Here is a 21,532-nt window from a genome sequence, read left to right on the forward strand (position 1 = left end):
AGACATTACATCATAAATTAGCATAATTAATTCTGATTCAAAGAAATGGCCCAGCATCATCCAATCACTGCCAACCATGTTGGAATAAAATTATACCTTATACATTATAAATTCATGTCTGCCAAACATGAGTGGTCCAAACATCATCTGCTGCCTGAAAATGAACTTTTGGTCAGATTTTAAGATTGAATGCACTTAGATGCATAGAGAGCTATGTATATGATGTTCCCTCGCTCCCTATTTAGTGAATGACTTAACCTCCAGTGTGCTGTCTGTCTGCACTGGTCTCAGAACAGTTTGAAATGCACCTTATTTTCATCCATTTTTCAGCTTTTGAATGAACCTATTGATTCTCAATGTGATAATGTACAGTGAATTTAGGAATGCATTTACTAATGTCAATAAATTTAACCATATTGTATAGTGATAACAAAATAATTGGCGTGGCCAAAATACAACATGCACACTTGTGTACGTGGGTTCGCAACGAGGATACTGTAACATCTCCTTTTGTGTTCCATGGAAGAAAGTCAAACAGGTTTGGAACAACATAAGGGGAGTACTTTTATTATTTAGGGGGTAAATAAAAATAAAATTAAAAAAAAGATGCAGCATGTTTGATTTGCTGTGTGGAATAAATTGCGAGTTTCCTGAGGTTCACCTCTAGGGCCAAAAAGTTGCTCAGTACAAGCTGTGTTGCTGTGAGAAATAAATAGTAAAAGTCCACGACTAATGCAGATTTAACTTACACAGGAAAACACAGTTAACAGTAATCAGAGCTCACGGTGAAAATAAAGGTCATGGAGAATCTCCTTTCAGGTCCCACATTTCTCTAAAGTTTACTGTTGATAAACGTCTTCAACAAAAAGCTTCACTTACATCGAAAAAAGATACATTCTCCCTTACATCTCCTTTAGTGTTCCACAGAAAAAAGTCATATGGGTTTGGAACAACATGAGGGTGAATAAAGGATGACATAATTAATATTTTTGCACACCATTTACCCCATCAGTCCCGTGTGGTCCACCATGAACAAACTCCAGTTAGGTGAGAAGTTACAGTACACATCTTTGACACAGCACTAACATTTAAACAGACCCCCTATATGGTCCAGAAAACTAAGAGGAAAAAGAGAATAAGGCTTCTTTATGACAATGCCAGTTTCTCTGTGTTATTTCCTAAATGTCTTTTGATTTACTGTAAGTCTGCTCTTACCTCATCACATTTTAAGCTGAGGATAAAAACAGCCTCTGCTGCCAAATTATGATCCCATCCGCAGAACATTGAAGGAAAAGCTCGGCTGGCAATCCAACATTTCCAGTTGAAAGTGTCTATGCTTTAATTTAAAGTAAAAAAACATGGCATTCTAAGTATCTGTTGTTGTCCTGTTTCAACCTAATTTATTACTCAGAGAAAAACATCTGGATTGTCATAGTGCTTTGGCAAAGGCATGCGACCTTGTTTACTTTCTTAATTCATGTTCCTGATCTTAATGCGAATGATTCTGTGGAGCACGTAATACATAAGATACTGAAATATTTTTTTTTTCTCCTGTTTAAATGAAGAAATATTTCATCATTTCATATTGACTTTAAGAAACATTAAAGCAACTCTTAAAGGAATAGATTACACAAAATGAAAATTCTGTCATCTTTTACCACATTGTTAAAAATGTGTACCATTTTCTTTTTTAAATGGAAAATAGCACAAAAATATATGTTTTGCAGAGCTGCCATATGGGAACTGGGGGCTGTATGACTTGTTTGCTATATTACAAGTAACAACAAGTAAGTGACGCCATTGCAACTGTTGTCTAGCCTTATAAGGCTCCATTTCGCACGGTTGTGCACATGCCAATTCTACAGGATGAATTCAAAGAAAGGGGCAAGGCATAAACAAACATAATGTGCTTAAGCTAACAACACACAAACAATTATAATCTTCCATGTCTTTATTGAACACACCCCATTAAACATTCACACTGCTGTGGAAAAAAATAAGTGAACCCCCTACGTTAAAGATGTCAACAAAAGCTAATTAAGAGTCAGGAGTTGGCAAACCTGACATCAAATTAATGAAATGAGATTGGAGGTTTGGGGTAGACCTACTGTGACTTATAAAATGCACTCAAACATGTTGAGAAGTCTCAGAAGACCTACGATCAAGAATTGTTGCTTTGCATAAAGCTGGAAAGGGTTACACAGTTACCTCGAAGAGCTTAGATATTCATCTATCAACAGTTAGACAAACTGTCTATAAATGGAGAAGATTTAGTACTGTGGCTACTCTCCCTAGAAGTGGCCATCCAGCCAAGATGAACTGATTAACATCTCTGTTCATGAATCTATTATACAGAAAACATGAAACAGGTGTTGTGTCCATGGCAGGACACCACGAAGGAAGCTGCTGCTTTTCAACAAAAACACGCCTGAAGTTTGCCAAAGACCACCTTGACGCTTCACAACGCTACTGGGAAAATGTTTTTTGGACTGATGAAACTAAGGTTGAATTTTTTGGGAAGAACACGTAGCACTACATATGGCAAAAAAGGACACTGCATACCAACATGAAAACATCATTCCAGTGGTACTATCAAGAGCATCATGATTTATGGCTGCTTTGCTGCTTCGGGGCCTGGACCACTTGCCATCATCAAGGGAAAAATGAATTGAGTTTATCAAGATATCCTACAGGATAATGTCAGGGTGGCAGTGTGCCAGCTGAAGCTCAGAAGATGTTGGGTGATGCAGCAGAACAATGACCCTAAACATCAAAGTAAATCTACTACAGAATGGCTTCAAAAAAAGAAAATCCACCTTTTGGAGTGACCTAGTCAGAGCCCAGACCTTAACCCAATAGAGATGCTGTGGAATGACCTCAAGAGAGCCATTCACACCAGACATCCTAAGAATATGGCTGAACTGAAGCACATCTGTAAGAAAGAATGGCGCAAAATTTCTTCTGAACGTTGTGCAGGTCTAATCCGCAGCTACAGGAAACACTTGGTTGAGATTATTGCTGCCAAAGAAGGATCAACCTGTTATAAAATACAAGGGTTATTTACTTTTTCCACAGCACTGTGAATGTTTAATGGGATGTGTTCAATTAAGACATGAAAGATTATAATTGTTTGTGTGTTGTTAGCTTAAGCACATTGTGTTTGTCTATACTTGTGACTTTGATGAAGATGAGATCACATTTTATGACCAATTAATGCAGAAAATCAGCTAATTCCAAAGGGTACACATATTTTTTCTTGCCACTGTATATAATTGAACAATTCTTGGACAAGAAATTCTGTTTGCTCTTCATAGGCAAAACTGGTTGCTGAAATGCAGTAGCGTTCCCACAGGTTTTGCCAAATACATTTTCACAGGATTCCTGAGATTAATTACCATTCAGTCCTTCAGTGTGGCCCAACAGAGCACAAGGCAGGTTTACTGTATGCATGCATTGCGACACTGCTTTCAGCAACAGATTTTTACTGAACAAAGCGAGGACATGCTGCAAAGCCGCTTCAATTGGCAAGTGACTCCCAGGAGATCATTTGAGCTATTCAAGTTCATAAATCTTTTCATGTTGAAAAAAATTCTACTTCTACCATCTCTTTTGCAGCAAAGTGTCTCAATGATCTTTCCTCTGAGCATTGAGTGAAGTGCGACCTCTCTATTAAGGCACAAGAGGCTATTTTTAAGAGTGATTGACACATGAAAGTGTGCGAGGTACACGGCAGGGCAAATGAGTGCTAAGGTGTTCTGAAAGGTTGTGAGGGTCATTTACTCAGCCTCAAAACTAGCCACAGTGATTCTGTGATGTTATGGGTGGTTGCCAGTGCGTTGCTATATGGTTACTAAGCCGTTCTGAGTTTGTTTTTAACACATTGCTATGCAATTGCTAAGGTGTTTGGAGTGGTTGTTAGGGTCATTTACTCACCCACAAAACTCACCACTGTATTGAGAAGACAATTCCTTTTGTGTCCCTAATAAGAATGTAATTCTGGTTTGGAATGACATGAGGGTGAGTAAATGATGACAGTTTCATGTTTGGGTGAACTATGCCTTTAAAAAAAAAGTGAGGCAAAACCTTGTCCTGACAGGTGAAGAGAAAGTCTGTGTGAATGTGTGTGGGCATGTAGCTGATTGAGTGCTCTTCTTTATTTCAGGGGCCTATTCAGGGTTTATGCAGGGGTCGTTCAAACAGTTGGCCACACTTGTAGCTTGCAGTTGCCCCTGATACTGACACTTCACCCAAAATCGCATAGACCACCAGGACTATCCACCTGCATATTTAAGGTCTAAACTGATTCACATTCATCAAGCTCTGAGAATTCATCTGTCTACTATACATCTATCTAGCAGCATCACTTCCAAAGAGCTAAAATGCAACCATAACCATGTGAATATTTTGGAGTCAAGCAAGCATTCCTGCTGTTCACTTCCAAGAAATCCTGAGCATTGAGGAACAATGTGTTGCTTGCTGCAGACACAAAAAAAATTCTGCCGGTCACAAGGTTTGGCATTAAGACAGGCATAATGGAGACAACATCACAAGCACAATCACTTTGAAACACAGAAACTAGTTCCCCTCTGAAGTGCTTTTCAAATTTAAACAAGTGCATCCATCTCTATTTCCTTCCTTTTGCACTTCTTTTCAGTGCAGGTGTATGCATCTCACCTGTGTGCTAAATCAACCAGGCTAGCTGGCAATGATATGCAGTGGCAAGAAGAAGTATGTGAACCCTTTGGAATTAGCTGGTTTTCTGCATTGATTGGTCAGAAAATGTGATCTCCATCAAAGTCACAATATAGACAATCACAGTCTGCTTAAGCTAACAACACACAAACAATTATAATCTTTCATGTCTTTATTGAACACATCCCATTAAACATTCACAGTGCTGTGGAAAAAGTAATTGAACCCTTTGATATAATAATGGGTTTTCCTCTTTTGGTAGCAATAACCTCAACCACACGTTTCCGGTAGCTGCGGATTAGACCTGCACAATGTTCAGAAGGAATTTTGGAACCATTCTTCCTTACAGAACTGTTTCAGCTCAGCCATAGCTGAGGTCATGGAGGTCATGCCATCGCATCTCTATTGGGTTAAGGTCTGGGCTCTGACTGGGCCACTCCAAAAGGTGGATTTTCTTTTTTTTAAGGCCATTCTGAAGTAGTGGATTTACTTCGACATTTAGGAGGAAATCATCATTTCCTTGATGATTAAAAGCGGTCCAGGCCCTGAAGCAAGAAAGCAGCCCCAAATCATGATGCTCCCTCCACTGTACTTCACTGTTGGGATGATGTTTTCATGTTGGTATGCGGTGCCCTTTTACGCCATACATAGTGCTGTGTGTTCTACCCAAACAATTCAACCTTAATTTCATCAGTCCACAAAACATTTTCCTAGTTGCGTTGTGGAGTGTCATGGTGGTCTCTGGCAAACTTCAGGCATGCAGCAACGTATTTGTTGGAAAGCAGCGGCTTCCTTCATGGTGTCCTGCCATGGACACCATGCCTGTTTAATGTTTTCCGTATAGTAGACTCATGAACAGAGATGTTAACCAGTTCCAATGATTCCTTCAAGTCTTTAGCTGTCACTCTAGGGTTCTTTTATACCTCATTGATCATTCTGCGGTGTGCTCTTTGAGTCATCTTGGCTGAACGGCCACTTCTAGGGAGAGTAGCCACAGTATTAAATCATCTCCATCTCTTTGAGATATCTTTGTAACTCTTTCCAGCTTTATGCAAAGCAACAATTCTTGATCGTAGATCTTCTGAGATATCTTTTTTGCGAGTCATGGTCCACGTCAGCAGATGCTTCTTGTGAATAACAAACTCAAAATGTTTGAGTGCTTTTAAGTCAAAGTAGCTCTAACCCACACCTCCGATTTAATTTAATTAATTGGATGCCAGGTTTTCCAACTCCTTACTCTAAATTAGCTTTTGTTGACATAATTGGCCTAGGAGTTCACATACTTTTTCCAACCTACACAGTGAACGTTTGAATGATGTATTCAATATGTACAAGAACAATACAGTAACTTGTGTGTTATTAGTTAAAACAGATTGTGTTTGTTCATTATTGTAACTTAGGCAAAGATCAAACCAGATTTTAAGACAAATGTATACATAAATGCAGGTAATTCCAAAGGGTTCACATACATTTTCTTGCCACTGTAGCCATGAGAGGGAAAAGGAGAAATTGGATAAAGAGACAAAGGACATGAAATCATGTCTGCATCGTAAAACATTTGTTTTGTTTTTTGCCGATCAGCAAAAAGTACGAAAATACAACTTTAAACATGCAGCCAAAAAGTGATAATTCTGTACTCATGTTCAAGAGAAAGAACATCTAATGGTGATCCATTAAAAATTTCAGCAATCTACCACAAATGCCATAGCACAGAAATGCGCTAATGATATAATATATATATTTACAACTTTTTCCTTCATTGATCTTACATCTCTTCCAATTTGGCTTGAGCTTTGCTTTTTTAAATCACTAACTCTAAAATAAGAGCAATAGTAGTAGTGATGATTGTCTTAGAAAACACCCCTGATAATGTGATTGTTTTAAAGTGGCGACTTTCCAGACTCAAACAAGCAGAATGAAGTGTGAACAGACAGAGAGAGGTTAAGAGAGGTTACACTTTTACTGTTGAGCACCATATGATGATTCACTTCAGTGATGACCATTCCAGCTGTGCCAAGAGGAGGGGAAAGGGGAGGAGCCACATAACAACCCTACTACAACAAACTAATGCTGAGAGAAACAGAGAGGGAAAGAGTAAGACAGAGAGCAGAACATCTCTTGTCTGCAGTATGACTAGGAAGTTAAGGATGTCTCTCTCTAAATCACTGTCACTTTAATTGAACAGTTAAGGCACTTGCAGATGTCCATGTCAATACATGCTGAGACAGACAAACCAAATAGCACTTCAACTAGAATTTAGGACAGAAAATGCAACTGTCACCCAACTAAGGACGTAATATGACAGCAAACGGAGACAGCTAACAAGAGAAGAGGGACAAAATTGGACAGAAAGGACATTAGTGGATTGGTGATGACTTCTTCTCCAGGGACGACTACATTCAACCTGTCTGGCGTGGAATTTAAAGGATAAACCAGAGAGGAGTGAAAGAGACAAGGAACGTCAGGAACGTTAACACAGTGTCCTGGTAAGAGATGTTTGTTTGCTTTTGTTAATACCGCTTTTAACTGAAGTCCTCATGACACATGTTCTTTGGGCAGTTTAGCTTTTATCTTAAAACTCATCTTTATAAACTGACCTGTAACACAGAACATTTAAAACTGAGTACACATATTATGCAATGTAATGCAATAACAGTTTATAACTATTATGCATGCAGCTTTAATGACCATAAAATGTATATACTATATATATTTAAAAAAAAAAAAAAACACTTACAAATTAATATAAATTTGAACCTAAAATCTTGATGTTGATTAAATAAACACAAGTTCATGGACATGTTGTCTGTCAACTATCCTGAGTGGTACAGTATATCGATATAACACCAGAAAGATCCACAATAAACGTAGGTAAAAATAACAGGTAAACAGAAATGTTCCTCATTGGTGATGCAATGCCTCATGTTCATATTAAGACTGACAGTAGACAATACTATAGTGTGCAGACACTTTGAAGAGTGCTTACAGCTACAATCACTGATGGAACTGATTATTACAGTATGCAATTGAGTAGGGAAGATGTGATTAGTACAATAGGTTTAAACATGCAATTCTAACATTTACATAGTGATAGTTTTAAGCCATATAATTACCTACAAAGTAAGACAAGTTCAATTTGGAAAAACACGATGTTGTTAAAGGGATAGTTCACCCATAAATGAAAATTCTCTCATCATTTACTCACCCTCATGCCATCCTAGATGTGTTTGACTTTCTTACATCTGCAGAACACAAATGAAGAATATTTCAGCTCTGTAGGTCCATACAATGTAAATGGGGTCCAAAAATTTGAAGTGCCAAAAAGCACATAAAGGCATCATAAAAGTAATCCATACGACTCCAGTGGTTTAATCTATGTCTTCAGAGGCGATATAATAGCTGTGGTGAGAAACAGATTTTTACTATAAATTCTTCTCCCTACCCAGTATGTGGTGATATGCAAAAAGATAATGAATCGCCAAAAACAAAAGAAGAAGAATGGGAAAGTGAAAGTAAAAGTGGAGATTTATAGTAATAAAGGACTTAAATATTGACCTGTTTCTCACCCACACTTATCATATCAATTCTGAAGACACGAATTAAACCACTAGAGTCTTATGGATTACTTTTATGCTAGCTTTATGTGCTTTTTGGAGCTTCAAAGTTTTGGACCCTGTTGTCTTGCATTGTGAGGACCTACAGAGCTGAAAGAGTCTCCTAAAAATCTTCGTTTGTGTTCTACAGAAGAAACAAAGTCAAACACATCTGGGATGGCATGAGGGTGAATAAATGATGAGAGAATTTTTATTTTTGGGTGAACTATTCCTTTAACCTATGAAAACCGTACAACTGATCAGATTAAGTCTGAATTACAAACATGAAAAATATTTTTAGCATTTACGGCATCTATTGGGGAAAACTTTCTCAAAGGATGGAGTGCTATATGTACATGAGGATAAGGAATTCTGTAATATTATTTATTATTGAATAAAGCACTAGTTGAAAATAATATGTAATGAAGTGTATCATTATTAAAAATAATCCAGATCTTGTCTGTTATTATTTTGGAGTGGGCTCAAAGTAAACACGATTTGAGTCTCCTGAACAAAATACCAACACTTGCAAGTCAATGAAAGCGTTAAAAAAAGGAGAAGAAAATAAAAAGGCCAGAGGGAGACAAAGGAGACCCAGCTGACACAGGCAGCCCATTATGACATCATTGCATGCAGGGATGCACGACTGTAATTGTTGATTATTTCCTTTGATATTGTAATTGCGATTCATTTCAATCAATAAAATTGACATTAAAATACCTATTTTGTCCACTGGTTAATACTCCACGGCTTAAGAAAAAACACAAAGTGTAAATAGAACATTTTTATACAACGAGAATAGGCCCGAAATGGAATGCCTTAATTTACACTTTTCACGATTAGTTTATTGTAGCAGCTATAGTAGCTATCTTGATTATGCATTATCGATTTAATTGTGCAGCGCTAATCGCATGCAAGTTAAGTTAATGGCAGATTTGAAAACTTAAATGTAAATTTTCTTAAAAAAAAAAAAAAAAGTATACAGTTTACGAAAAACAAATATTGATAGCACATAAGGCTGAAATTATCAACAAAATAAACTCTGACTCTGCAACTAATTGTAGAGCATTGTAGAAGATCATAATAAAAATTTCATGCAGTGTAATCACACACACAAACAATATGTTGCAGACAGTGGATATGGTAATTTTTTTTTTTTTTTTTTTACAGATGCCAGAACAAAAAAAACACACACTTAAAAGTACAAAATGTTCTGATAATAATCGAGTTTAGTTCTCAGTAATTTGTCCTGGAGAAACTCTCATAAATTTCCAATTCAGTTATGTAATTTCAAAAAATGATTTATTGGGCATGTTTTTAAAATGAGTCGTCGCTAGGGATCCTCGCTAGAGCAATTTCATTTATATTCCAGTTGATTGTTCCATTGAAGAATCAAGGCTAAGGATGTTTGTTTGTGCATTCGGAACAAACCACAATCCAGAAACAATGAATCCGATATTAAAAATCTCACTTGTTTCCTACATAATGTCTGACTGATGATTGTGTTAATAATCATTATGCACTTTTTATGTATTAACTACACTATACATTTCTTAAGTGTTCCAGAAATTAAATTAAATAGGACGGGAAAACATTACACATTAAATAATTTCTGACACCACATGATTCCTGATGACCAAAACAACGATGTCCACTGTAAACAATTGTAATCTATTTCAGACCATCTCGGCTACATCCAAAAAGGTACTGTGGCAGCACCATGGTGATAAAATCTGATGGAAAGTTAATAACATGGTATTTTGATATATACAGTGGCAAGAAAGTGGAATTAGCTGTTTTTTTGGCATTAATTGGTCATAAAATGTGATCTCATCTTCATCAAAGTCACAAGTATAGACAAACACAATGTGCTTAAGCTAACAACACACAAACAATTATAATCTTTCATGTCTTTATTGAACACATCCCATTAAACATTCACAGTGCTGTGGAAAAAGTATGTGAACCCTTGGATTTAATTACTGGTTGATCCTCCTTTGGCAGCAATAATCTCAACCAAGCACCGGATTAGACCTGCACAACGTTCAGAAGGAATTCTGGACCATTCTTCCTTACAGAACTGCTTCAGCTCATCAATATTCTTATGATGTCTGGTGTGAACGGCTTTCTTTAGAGGTCATTCCACAGTATCAATTGGGTTAAGGTCTGGGCTCTGACTGGTTCACTCCAAAAGGTTGATTTTCTTTTTTTTGAAGCCATTCTGTAGTGGATTTACTTCGATGTTTCGGGTCATTGTCCTGCTGCATCACTTCTATCGAGCTTCAGCTGGCACACAGCCACCCTGATATTATCCTGTAGGATATCTTGATAAACTTGGGAACTCATTTTTCCCTTGATGATGGCAAGTGGTCCAGGCCCCGAAGCAACAAAGCAGCCCCAAATCATGATGCTCCCTCCACCGTACTTCTCTGTTGGGATGATGTTTCCGTGTTGGTATGCAGTGCCCTTTTTATGCCATACGTAGTGCTGCATGTTCACCCCAAACAATTCAACCTTAGGTTTCATCAGTCCACAAAACATTTTCCCAGTAGTGTTGTGGAGTGTCAAGGTGGTCTTTGGCAAACTTCAAGCGTGCAGCAATGTTTTTGTTGGAAAACAGCAGCTTCCTTCGTGGTGTCCTGCCATGGACACCATACCTGTTTAATGTTTTACATATAGTACACTCATGAACAGAGATGTTAAACAGTTCCAATGATTCCTTCGGGTCTTTATCTGTCACTCAAGGGTTCTCTTTTACCTCATTGAGCATTCTGCGGTGTGCCCATTGAGTCACCTTGGCTGGACGGCCACTTCTAGGGAGAGTAGCTACAGTACTAAATCGTCTCCATTTATACACCGTTTGTCTATCTGTGGACAGATGACTATCTAAGCTCTCCGAGATAACTTTGTATCCCTTTCCAGCTTTATGTAAAGCAGTAGATGCTTCTTGTGAATAGCAAACTGACAACGTTTAAGCACTTTTTATAAGTCAAAGTAGCTCTAACCCACACCTCCAATCTCATTTCATTAATTGGATGCCAGGTTTACCAACTCCTGACTCTTAATTAGCTTTTGTTGATGCCATTAGCCTAAGGATTCACATACTTTTTCCAACCTACACTGTGAATGTTTGAATGATGTATTCAATGTGTACAAGAACAATACAGTAATTCGTGTGTTATTAGTTAAAACAGATTGTGTTTGTACATTACTGTAACTTAGATGAAGATCAACCCAGATTTTAAGACATATTCATACATAAATGCAGGTAATTCCAAAGGGTTCACATACTTTTTCTTGCCACTGTGCCTTGGTATATTGCACAACAATGCCCACCCACATTTTCAGCCATTTTTGTTCCAGAAGTATGTTTTTTCCATATTGATTTCAGAAAATCCTTAATAAAAGGGTTCTAAGCCACAAACCAAACCAACCAGCTGGTTTTCAACCAACAGTATTTGAACTCAGACAAAAAGACAAAGGTACAAGACTGTGTACTTAACATCTTTAATGAGGGAATGAACTACAATCCCATGAAACACTGTGAATGATGTAACTGAATTAAATAGGATGGAAAAATAGAAAGCAATTGATTTAAATTAGTTGATTATAGGTATGAAAACAATATATTTGAATTTTATTGCAAAATATTCATTTTGAGTGGGTAGAGAGACCATTTTGAAATAAAGTAAAAAAACAAAAACAGACTGATACCTTTAACAGAAACATATACCATCGATTAACAACTACAGAGCTCAAGGTAGGTCAGTCTTTAAAGGTTCATACGTTATCGTTATAAATCACTTCCCCTATGGGAAAAAAAAAAAAGAAAAAGAAACCTGACTGTTGCCCTCTACTGTTTGATTACCTTATTCACATGCCATGGTACTTAAATATTTCTGTAGAGTACATGGCATGGCATTACCATCACGGTAGTGTCCAAAAAGTATTATTAACAGCAGCACTATAGTGCAATATTTGTGTTTGCAACAAGCCCTTTACAGACTAATGAGCACAATGAAAAACATGTCTTGTTTGTTGCTATGGCAGACACCCTGTACACATAACAGATTACACAAGGCACTTAGTGTGACAGATATTTCCCATCCGTGAATTAGTGCATTCCTGTCCTGCCGTGTAAATGTATGAGTCAGTCATTCAAACACCACTTGACTAGCTCCAGTTGTGGTGCAATGACGGTTATTGGAGAGACAGTCAGACATAAACGACTAAACATTTATATGTCAACAGAGCATAACTTAAAGGGATAGTACACCAAAAAAAACAAAACTTCTGTCATCATTTACTCATCCTCGTGCTGTTCTACGGCATTTTTAAGTGTGACTTAAGTGTCCAAATACTTTTTGGGGCACTGTGGCAGAGTAAACCCTTCTTAGGTTAATAAAGCTTCTGTAATCTTAGAAGCTAAGAACAGGGTTGAGATCACTAAAGGATTTGTGCTTGTGTTCATAGTGGATTCTTAGAAATTCAGGCTGTATTTGCTAAAGCCTTGTAGTCACTGTATCAAAAGAAAGCGCTTGATTTCAAGTGGTGCAATTTCAGGACATAAGGATTTTAGCCCAACAGTCTGTTATATGTTTTGTTTTGCCGTATAAAAATGGGCAGTACCTGTTCTTTGGATTTACTTTGGATTAGAGTACTTTGGAAAATCACCAAAGACCTGGTTTTATTGTGCTCTAAAACAAATAACACAAAACATGCTTCATTAGCTAATGGCTTTTTGTTCAATTTAGAGGCCTGATGTCATTCAATTCAACAATTTAATTTTGATACAGATCGAGGGGAACTCCAATGGGCGTTCACACATGACATATTCTTGTTTTTTTAGGGCTAGGTATCGATATAGATTTCCAGTTCACAAGCGGACAATTAGATCCTCAATTCTAAATTCAGATTAATTTGTGTATATTTCAATTATAATGCCAATTTGGCTTATGTACGAAAGAAATTTGATGATTCACAATACAAATTTTGAAACCACGACAAAGTACTAATTTGAGTAAACATTATTTCAAGTTTCCAATTAATTATTCCAGACAAATAGTCAGTGATAAAATAAGAGCAAAGTAACAAATTACAAGCAATATAACCAATAAAATCAATAGAACAAAGACACAAAATTAAGAAAACAGCAGTATCAAGTATTCATGTAAACACTGAGAAATTGAGAAAAAGAAATGTATCATAAAAATACTTAAATTACTAGTCTTCACTGTATGATTATAATACATTAATGCTTTTTAAAGCTACTAAAGTTATCCAGCCAAGAGCAGTTTTTTTTTCTTGTTGTCAAGAGTTTGAATCCAGGGTGTGCTGAGTGACTCCAGCCAGGACTCCTAAGCAACCAAATTTGCCCGGTTGCTAGGGAGGGTAGAGTCACATGGGGTAACCTCCTTGTGGTCACGATTAGAGGTTCTCGCTCTCAATGGTGTGCGTGGTAAGTTGCGCGTGGATCGCAGAGAGTAGCATGAGCCTCCACATGCGGAGTCTCCGCGGTGTCATGCACGACGAGCCACGTGATTGACATGCGCGGATTGACTGTCTCAGAAGCGGAGGCAACTGAGACTTGTCCTCCGCCACCCGGATTGAGGTGAGTAACCATGAGGACCTACTAAGTAGTGGGAATTGGCCATTCCAAATAGGGAGAAAAGGGGATAAAAAAAAAATCAATAAATTTGGTCTATGTGTTCTGTTCCATTGCATTACAGTACGAACTGAAGGCATTACAGTAAAAATAAACTCTACACATTAACTATTAACAATAACCTCTGTTCTACCTCCTTGCAGATTGCTATCCTCACCATGAAATACTTATTGCTGGTGCTGCTTACTTTCACCCTATCCGGACCTGACTCGACCTTGCTTGGGTTCGCTCAGGAGTTTGAAAGCCGAGATGACATACTTGAAAAAGAGTTCCTGTATGCCGGTCGACCCAAACGCTCTGTTGACCCTGCCAGCACGGCCCAAGTGGACAAATGTTCCTACACCTTCATTGTTCCTCAGCAGAAGACCACCGGGGCCATTTGCGTGAACTCTAAAGAGCCAGAAGCCCTGCTGGAGAACCGTGTGAACAAACAGGAACTGGAACTCTTGAACGGAGAGCTTCACAAACAGCGGCAACAGATCGAGTCGCTCCAACAGCTTGTGGAGGTGGATGGTGGCATGGTGAACGAAGTCAAGCTCCTTCGCAAGGAGTCGCGCAACATGAACGCTCGAGTGACGCAACTCTACATGCAACTGTTACATGAGATCATCCGCAAGAGGGACAATGCTCTTGAGGTCTCGCAGTTGGAGAACCGCGTACTAAACCACACATCAGAGATGCAGCAGCTAACTGCACGCTATCGGGACTTGGAGCACAAGTACCAACACTTGGCATCTCTTGCGAGCAACCAGAGTGCCCTTATAGTGCAGCTAGAGGAGCACTGTCGAAGAGGTGGCTTTCTTGGTGGTGGTGTTGGTGGTGGAGGTGGAGGGTTGTCCGACAGGCACGACCCTACCAGCCCCCTGCAATCCCAGCGCAACCACCCCAGCCCCCCCAACATCGCCAGCCACCTCTACCCCCCGTTCCTCATGCCCCAGCCAGACCTTTCCACCCCCCAACCTACACCCGCCACCACAACCAAATCACCAACGAAATCCAGAGTGACCAGAATGCCAAAGCGATCCCACCGACTTTACCAACCATGCCTTCTGGACCCTACAGTTTCTCAACAGATAAGCCCTCAGGTGAGTCTATTTTCAATGCCACTACTTATAGTTACAGTTTTGAACTTTGAACTTTACAACATATACTGCAATCATGAAGATATGTTTATCTACTGTAAAGGCTTGGTAGGGTACACTCTCAGGGGAAAAAAGTACCATTTAAGGTACAACGGCTGTCACTGGGGTGGTAACCTCAAGCGGACCTTTTTCGTATCTCTAGTAACAATTTACAACTTGTTTTGGGCTCTTAGGACCTCTGGGAACAAAAAAAACAAAAACAAATAATTTGTCTCCTTAAGGGTATAAACAGCCACTTTTTCACTCTGCCAGTGCGAGCCAGGGTGGTCAACTGGTCAGCTGGGGCTATTAGCCTCGGACCTCGAGCCGCAAGACCAAAATCGATCTGCATTCCCACCATCAGGCCAATAGCCCCACAGCGCTGCCCTAAAATCCACTCTTATTATGCCGCCCTAGTGCTAACATCTCACACCCAGCCCATTTCACAAGCAAGAGGGAAGCTCAATCAGAGATATCAGACTCTGGAAACTAGCTAGCACTCAAAATAAACATGGTGAAGACGAAAGCTGCCATTTGATTGCTTATTTCGGTCTTTGCTTGGTGGAAAGCAAGACCTGACACAATGAAACTCTGCCTTTGATATTGACCCCGGCTCAATCCCTAGTTGGCCTTCTTTGGCTAAAGGGTAACTGGAGGGCCAAAGGCGCTCAGCCGGTGGCCCTGAGGAAGCCCCGAGGAGGCAAGATGAAACCCTTGAAGTGACAATGGGAATGCAACTGGCCCTGGCCCTGGCACTGTTGACAGTGGAAACACGGCTAATATGTCCCCAAAACAAGGGTACCACCCCAGTGAGGGTGAGGTACCTTAAACAGTAACTTTTTTCTGAGAGTGTATACCTATTTTTTCTACATACCATTCTGTCTCACGAATGTTCAAGCACTCAGCCTTTCAAAGTATGCTTTTATGACCACAAGCGCATACAGACGATTCCGGCGCTTGCGCACTACAGCTGCTTTGTGACGCTTTTTTAGTACAGTAAAACGCCAGGCACTTGTGCCGACAACACGCAACTATGCGGAGTGATCGTGTGTCTAGAAAAACTAGGCTGCACATGTACAGTCCACGCAACGCGTACTGTTCTGATGATGAAATTGACTAAACCTTTAAATGGAAATGGAATTGTACCTGGGCATGATTCACGAAAATCTTCTTAAAAAAGAAAGAAAGAAAGAAAAAATAAAGTTTTAAGGATAAAAAGAATGTTGTAAGAATTGAAAGTGCAATTCATGAAGAACATTCTTTAAAAAAAAAAAAAAAAAAAAAACTCTTTTTGGGAATACACAGTATTCTTATTTTTTTTTTAGTTAGAATATAAGAAGAAAATAGTAGCCAAGAAGAAGTTTTTTCTTGTTTCATGAATCTGGTCCCACTTACAGCCCTGTCCAAGGTACCAAAAACGTTAAAGAAGGGAATTTCCTTGCAAAAAGCATGACGTAAATTGAGTTGTAAGCCTTCCCATGAAAACTCCAGCAACACATCATACATTCGAAACAGCACTGGCAGCCATGACTAATGAAGAACTGCTGAACATTACATAGCCAGCAATCTTCCTTTTCCTGCAGCTTTTCAGCAGATTTACAAGCTTAATTGTCTTTTGCGTACTGATTATAAATAACGAGTGCATGGATATGCTTAAGTGGTTTGGTTAGATCAGGCTTTGCAGCCGATCCAAAGAAAACAGCTGAAAGGTTTGCCGACACAAGCAACATGAGGACACAGACTTCCCAGCTAATCACTCCAGGGAAGCCTGGCGTCTGTCCCATTACAACACAATAATCTGGCAGCATTTCCTCTTAACTATGACCACACATTAATCTTTGAAGGAAAACCCTGAGACATGAATAATTAAGTCCTGGACTAGGGAATTCCAGAAACCCATGTTGGCCCATGTAAGAGGAATATACGAGTGAGCATAAAGAACTTTTAAGAGAAATTAGCGGTGTGATGTGTCTTTAAAGTGTTGTTTTCCAACTTGTTGTGTGGGCCACAGGGCGTATTTATGCAGGCTAGCATAAGAGTCGTGACTGAGGAGTGTTCAACCTTGAGGGGTGAATTTGTGGGTGAAGTCTGCCTGGAATGCAGTGAAGGCATGGGAATGGGTTGGTGAGGGTAGGTGGTGATTAGGAAACCTATAATGTACATGCATGGGTCAATTTTGAAATGTATTCAAAATACATACAAAATTTAAATTCACACAAAACTTTCATTTCTGAGTTCAAAGTAATTTTTCTGGAGGTTAAAATAAAAAATGTCTGAATGGTGTAACCGACTTGATCCTGTAAAAAATTACGTAAACGTCTCATTAAAAGATTAAATTCTTAAAAAAAAAAAAGAACTATTGACTTAATTAGTTTGGAATAATCTTTTTATTATTATTTCTTAAAAAAAAAATATATATATATATATATATATATATATATATATATATATATATATATATATAATTTTAATAATATTTGAAAACCTTTTCTCCACTAAATCAAAGTCAGGTGGTGTAACCAACATGCAGGTAGCCATTCTGTTGTCATTTGAAAAAAAAATAATAATAATAATAAAAAAAGAGATTTTCATGACAAGGCATATTTGGTAAATGTCAAATGGTGTAACCCTAAAAAAATTAATGATATTCGTGACTAAAAAAATTCATGATATTTGCTAAAATATTTTTTTTACCTTCATGTTTTCAAAATGTATATTTGAAAACTTTTTAGAAATTAATTTTTAAGCTCATGTGCATTCAAGGTGCTAGGAAAATATTTTTTAGTTGATGGTTACACCACTTGACATTTTTAAAGTCATTAAATCATTTTATTTTGCTTTTATAAAATTCTGTAAATGTTTTTCCAAAAATGTATGAAACCAACATGAACACAAATATTACATTTCTATGAACGTAACACGTGTTTTAAACTAGATCTTTAAGAAAAAAAAACAAAAAAAAACATTCACCTTGGAGCACCTTATTTGTCATTGACCCACATGCATACACATACACAACGTACTTTCTAGAAATGTTCTCCAAAGCATACGCATGAGTTACGTCAACTTGATGCACCTACTGCCTCTGTAAACTCAAAGACAAAGAAAAATTAATAAGTGCAGCTTGTTTTCTTTACAACATGCCATTAAATGGCGCCTCTGGTAGCTACTAGCACAGATTTTCGCCCACAACAAACACTTGCGTAGTGCTAATGTGCTTTCTCGTAAAACATGCAAGAAAGCTGAACAAAACGTAATACATAAATTGACCGCACGATTCCAATAAATATCCGACACTGCCGCAGTAGCATAACTTCACAACATATACTACAATTAAGGAAATACGTTTTTACTGTAAAGTGTTCTGAACACTTAAAGAGATGAAATGAAAATGATGGCATCATTTACTCACCCTTACGTTGTTTCAAACTCGTATGACTTGCTTTCTTCCGTGAAACACAAAAGGAGATGTAGGCAGAATGACAGCCTCAGACACAATTTACTTTCTTATTATGGAAAAAAAAAGTTGCAATAAAAGTAAATGGTTTCTGAGGCTAACATTCTGCCAAACTTCCCTTTGTATTCCACAGAGGAAAGAAAGTCATACAGGTTCAAAACAACACGAGAGTAATGTGATAACTTAATTATTTTTGGGGGGTGAACTATGCATTTAATTTAAAATCACATTCTTTTCGATTTCCATGCGCAACAGATGATTCAATACTTTATGCAGCCTGTTGTTTAAACTTGCAGATCTACACATTCTTTTGGAAACTGTCAGCTGCAACACACACATAAATGGCGTTTTTTTTTTTTTGCACATAATGATATGCAAAACATAGCACGTGAAAACATGTCTGAGGATGTCGCAATAAGGCAAAACATTCAATGAAAATCATTTAGGTGCGTCAAAACAAGCATCCACAGTTTGACAGTGTGTTTCTCTTTAGCTAAGTTTCCATCCACTTTTTGCGCTGTTCTGTTACCGACAAAGTGAGTATGCGTTCATTTTTTTGCAGTCTCCTGCTCGTTTCCATCCAATTGTGTTTGCAACATCAGATCTGTACCGGTTAACATGGTTAAGACCATTAAACATCCTTTAACAGTGCAAGTAATGCTGCACACACAATAAATTGCCTTTCATGGATGTATACCTAGTCACCACGATGTAAATTCTGTCATGTGACACTAAATTTTGCGTTAAAGCCATTTTTCTTGACAAAAAGAGTTTCCGAACTAGTTTTTCGTGACATGTGAAGTATCGACATAGAATTTATGCACTAAAATTAAACAAAAAAAAATTATGCCAACAATTTTATTGATAATTTGCATTTCCATCAGCTATATCTGTAAACGTTTTGATGCATTTGGAAAAAATCCTTGGATGAAAACGTAGTTAATAACACTCAGCTCCGATGCGTGATATAAAAAGGTAGCTCTACCTTGTGAAACGTCTGTGAGCCCCAATATCTTTGAACGACAAGATTAGAGGCATTTTCTATGCTGTTTATGTAACGCAAATCTCACTCTTTTGAAGATCGGGCTCACATTTGAATGCAGTTTTGTACGACAATGTGTCGCTCCATAAAAACGTCAATTTGCATTAAAGTTTTTGCTCATTAGAAGTCTGGAGAAATGATATGTGACCATGAGCAGATTATTTGATGGACTATGCTTGATTATTTTTGCAATGAGATGTTTGTCTCCCAATCTGAACTACAAGATCAAAGGTCAATTTTGGTGTAAAGGACAAGTCTTGCAGTTTTACAGTGTAAAAGATGCCATTGAGGGCCTCTGCAATTAGGACATTAGTAGTAGTCTGTTATTTGTTTGGGGGTACTGGGTTGACCTGCAAACCTCATCCAGGCATCTATCACCCAAATCAATAGTCTTCCAAATGGAAAAAAAACAAAAACACCTACCAGTCTTTAACATTCAGACCTTTGGCAGACGGAACTGGCGAGAGGCAAAACAGTATGGAAACAATAACTTAAATTGTCCTGTCTGAGAACGGAGACACTGGAAATAGTGTGATCTGGCTCTGGGACTGAAGCTCATTAGCATTCTCATTAAACACCTTTACAAGATACCTTGAGGCTTGATTCCATAAACACAGAAGCAGTAGCAGGTTTCACGACGGAGGATGTGTGAACATTTTCTAGATCCTTAGGGCAATTCTTATGTTGTCCAGCGAGATGTGGAGACAACTGCAGTTATAATGAAAACAACATTGACTCAAACCTGCTGAAAACTCACAGCGATATCCAGATATCTCTTAGCTGCATCGGTTGCAGAAGTACAGACAATTAAACTAGCTGTAAAAACTGGACTGAACAATTTTAAAAGCTAATGAATGTAGAACAATATAACAACTTCCATAAACCTTTATAATAGCATTACCTGCATCATTACAATGGTTCCTCACACTCTCTAAACCAGTAAACATACGCATTAAACTTTTGCAATTTATTCAGTCCGAACCGCTTAACATATAGACTGAATTTAAACTATATTCTGTGGATAATATTATCCTTAAGGTGATGAAGAATCTGCACTCCTTTCACTTCCATTTAAACATGGGAGACCAGAAAAGCAAGCTCAAGCGATTCTACTGCGCACAAAAGTTTAATTTTGGTGAACTATGACCTGAGAATTCACATGACGAAAAGGCATGTGACCAAGAGAAGCTCCGTCACACACTGACCTCTCGGCTTGATACAAAGAATACATATGCAAAGCAACATGTTTTGCTTTTTTGTGTCATTAAATTGAGTAGACATTTTAACATTTAAACAGATATAATATTTTTGGTGATTTATTATTTATTACAACCAGAACTCGTTGAGCGTGTCCTCATATCCTGTGTTTTGTGGCGTACAAAGTACTTTCGCATACTCATCAAGAAATGTAAGATTATACTGAATTGCGATTGATCTTCCTCCTTGGAACTTAGAGCTGTACTAAAAAAAAAAAAAAAAAAAAAAAAAATCACTCCTTTAGGTCCTCTTTTAATTGCAAACATTATAAACAGAACTGTTAGATATTACAACAGATTTCCCAGACTGTTCGGCTCTTTTTGCCCCATAGTGACGATTTTGAAAAAAAAAAAAAAAGCATCTAGCTTAGTACTTATTATTACTATTATTATTCCTCCGTGTTCCTCTGATAATTACGTTTTTTAAATTGAAGACAGGGCATGCAAAGAAAAATGTGACTATATGGAAATGTCCCTCGTCAGCACATACATTGTGTCTCCAACTTCATATATTGTGAATACTAATAATATAAGCTATAAAAAGCTTAATTTGGTAAATATAAAAAGATAGGGCATTGTAATGGAGCCAAGTCTCTATTATTCTTAAAATCTAATCGATTTTAAAAAATATCGTCCAATTAATCGGTTATCGGCCTTTTCCGCCACCTTATATCGGTATCGACAAAATCCACTATCGGTTGATCTC

The 21,532-nt window shown here is 37.9% G+C and overlaps 2 protein-coding genes across 2 annotated transcripts in view; one reads left to right on the top strand and one right to left on the bottom strand.

Moving 5' to 3' along the window:
• LOC127423400 (ras-specific guanine nucleotide-releasing factor RalGPS1-like) overlaps nucleotides 1-21,532 on the bottom strand; it is a 210,470-nt gene that overhangs the window by 82,894 nt on the left and 106,044 nt on the right. The gene's annotated exons all lie outside the window — the stretch shown is intronic.
• The window catches only part of LOC127424048 (angiopoietin-related protein 2-like), a 16,494-nt gene continuing 7,440 nt past the window's right edge, over nucleotides 12,479-21,532 (top strand). The window contains exons 1-3 of the mRNA XM_051668850.1: nucleotides 12,479-12,499; nucleotides 14,094-14,762; nucleotides 14,795-15,035. Of these exons, the coding sequence (XP_051524810.1) occupies nucleotides 12,479-12,499; nucleotides 14,094-14,762; nucleotides 14,795-15,035 (931 nt within the window). The remainder of the gene's footprint in view (nucleotides 12,500-14,093; nucleotides 14,763-14,794; nucleotides 15,036-21,532) is intronic.

The sequence above is a fragment of the Myxocyprinus asiaticus genome, chromosome 3 (assembly GCF_019703515.2).
Source record: "Myxocyprinus asiaticus isolate MX2 ecotype Aquarium Trade chromosome 3, UBuf_Myxa_2, whole genome shotgun sequence".
Taxonomy (NCBI): domain Eukaryota; kingdom Metazoa; phylum Chordata; class Actinopteri; order Cypriniformes; family Catostomidae; genus Myxocyprinus; species Myxocyprinus asiaticus.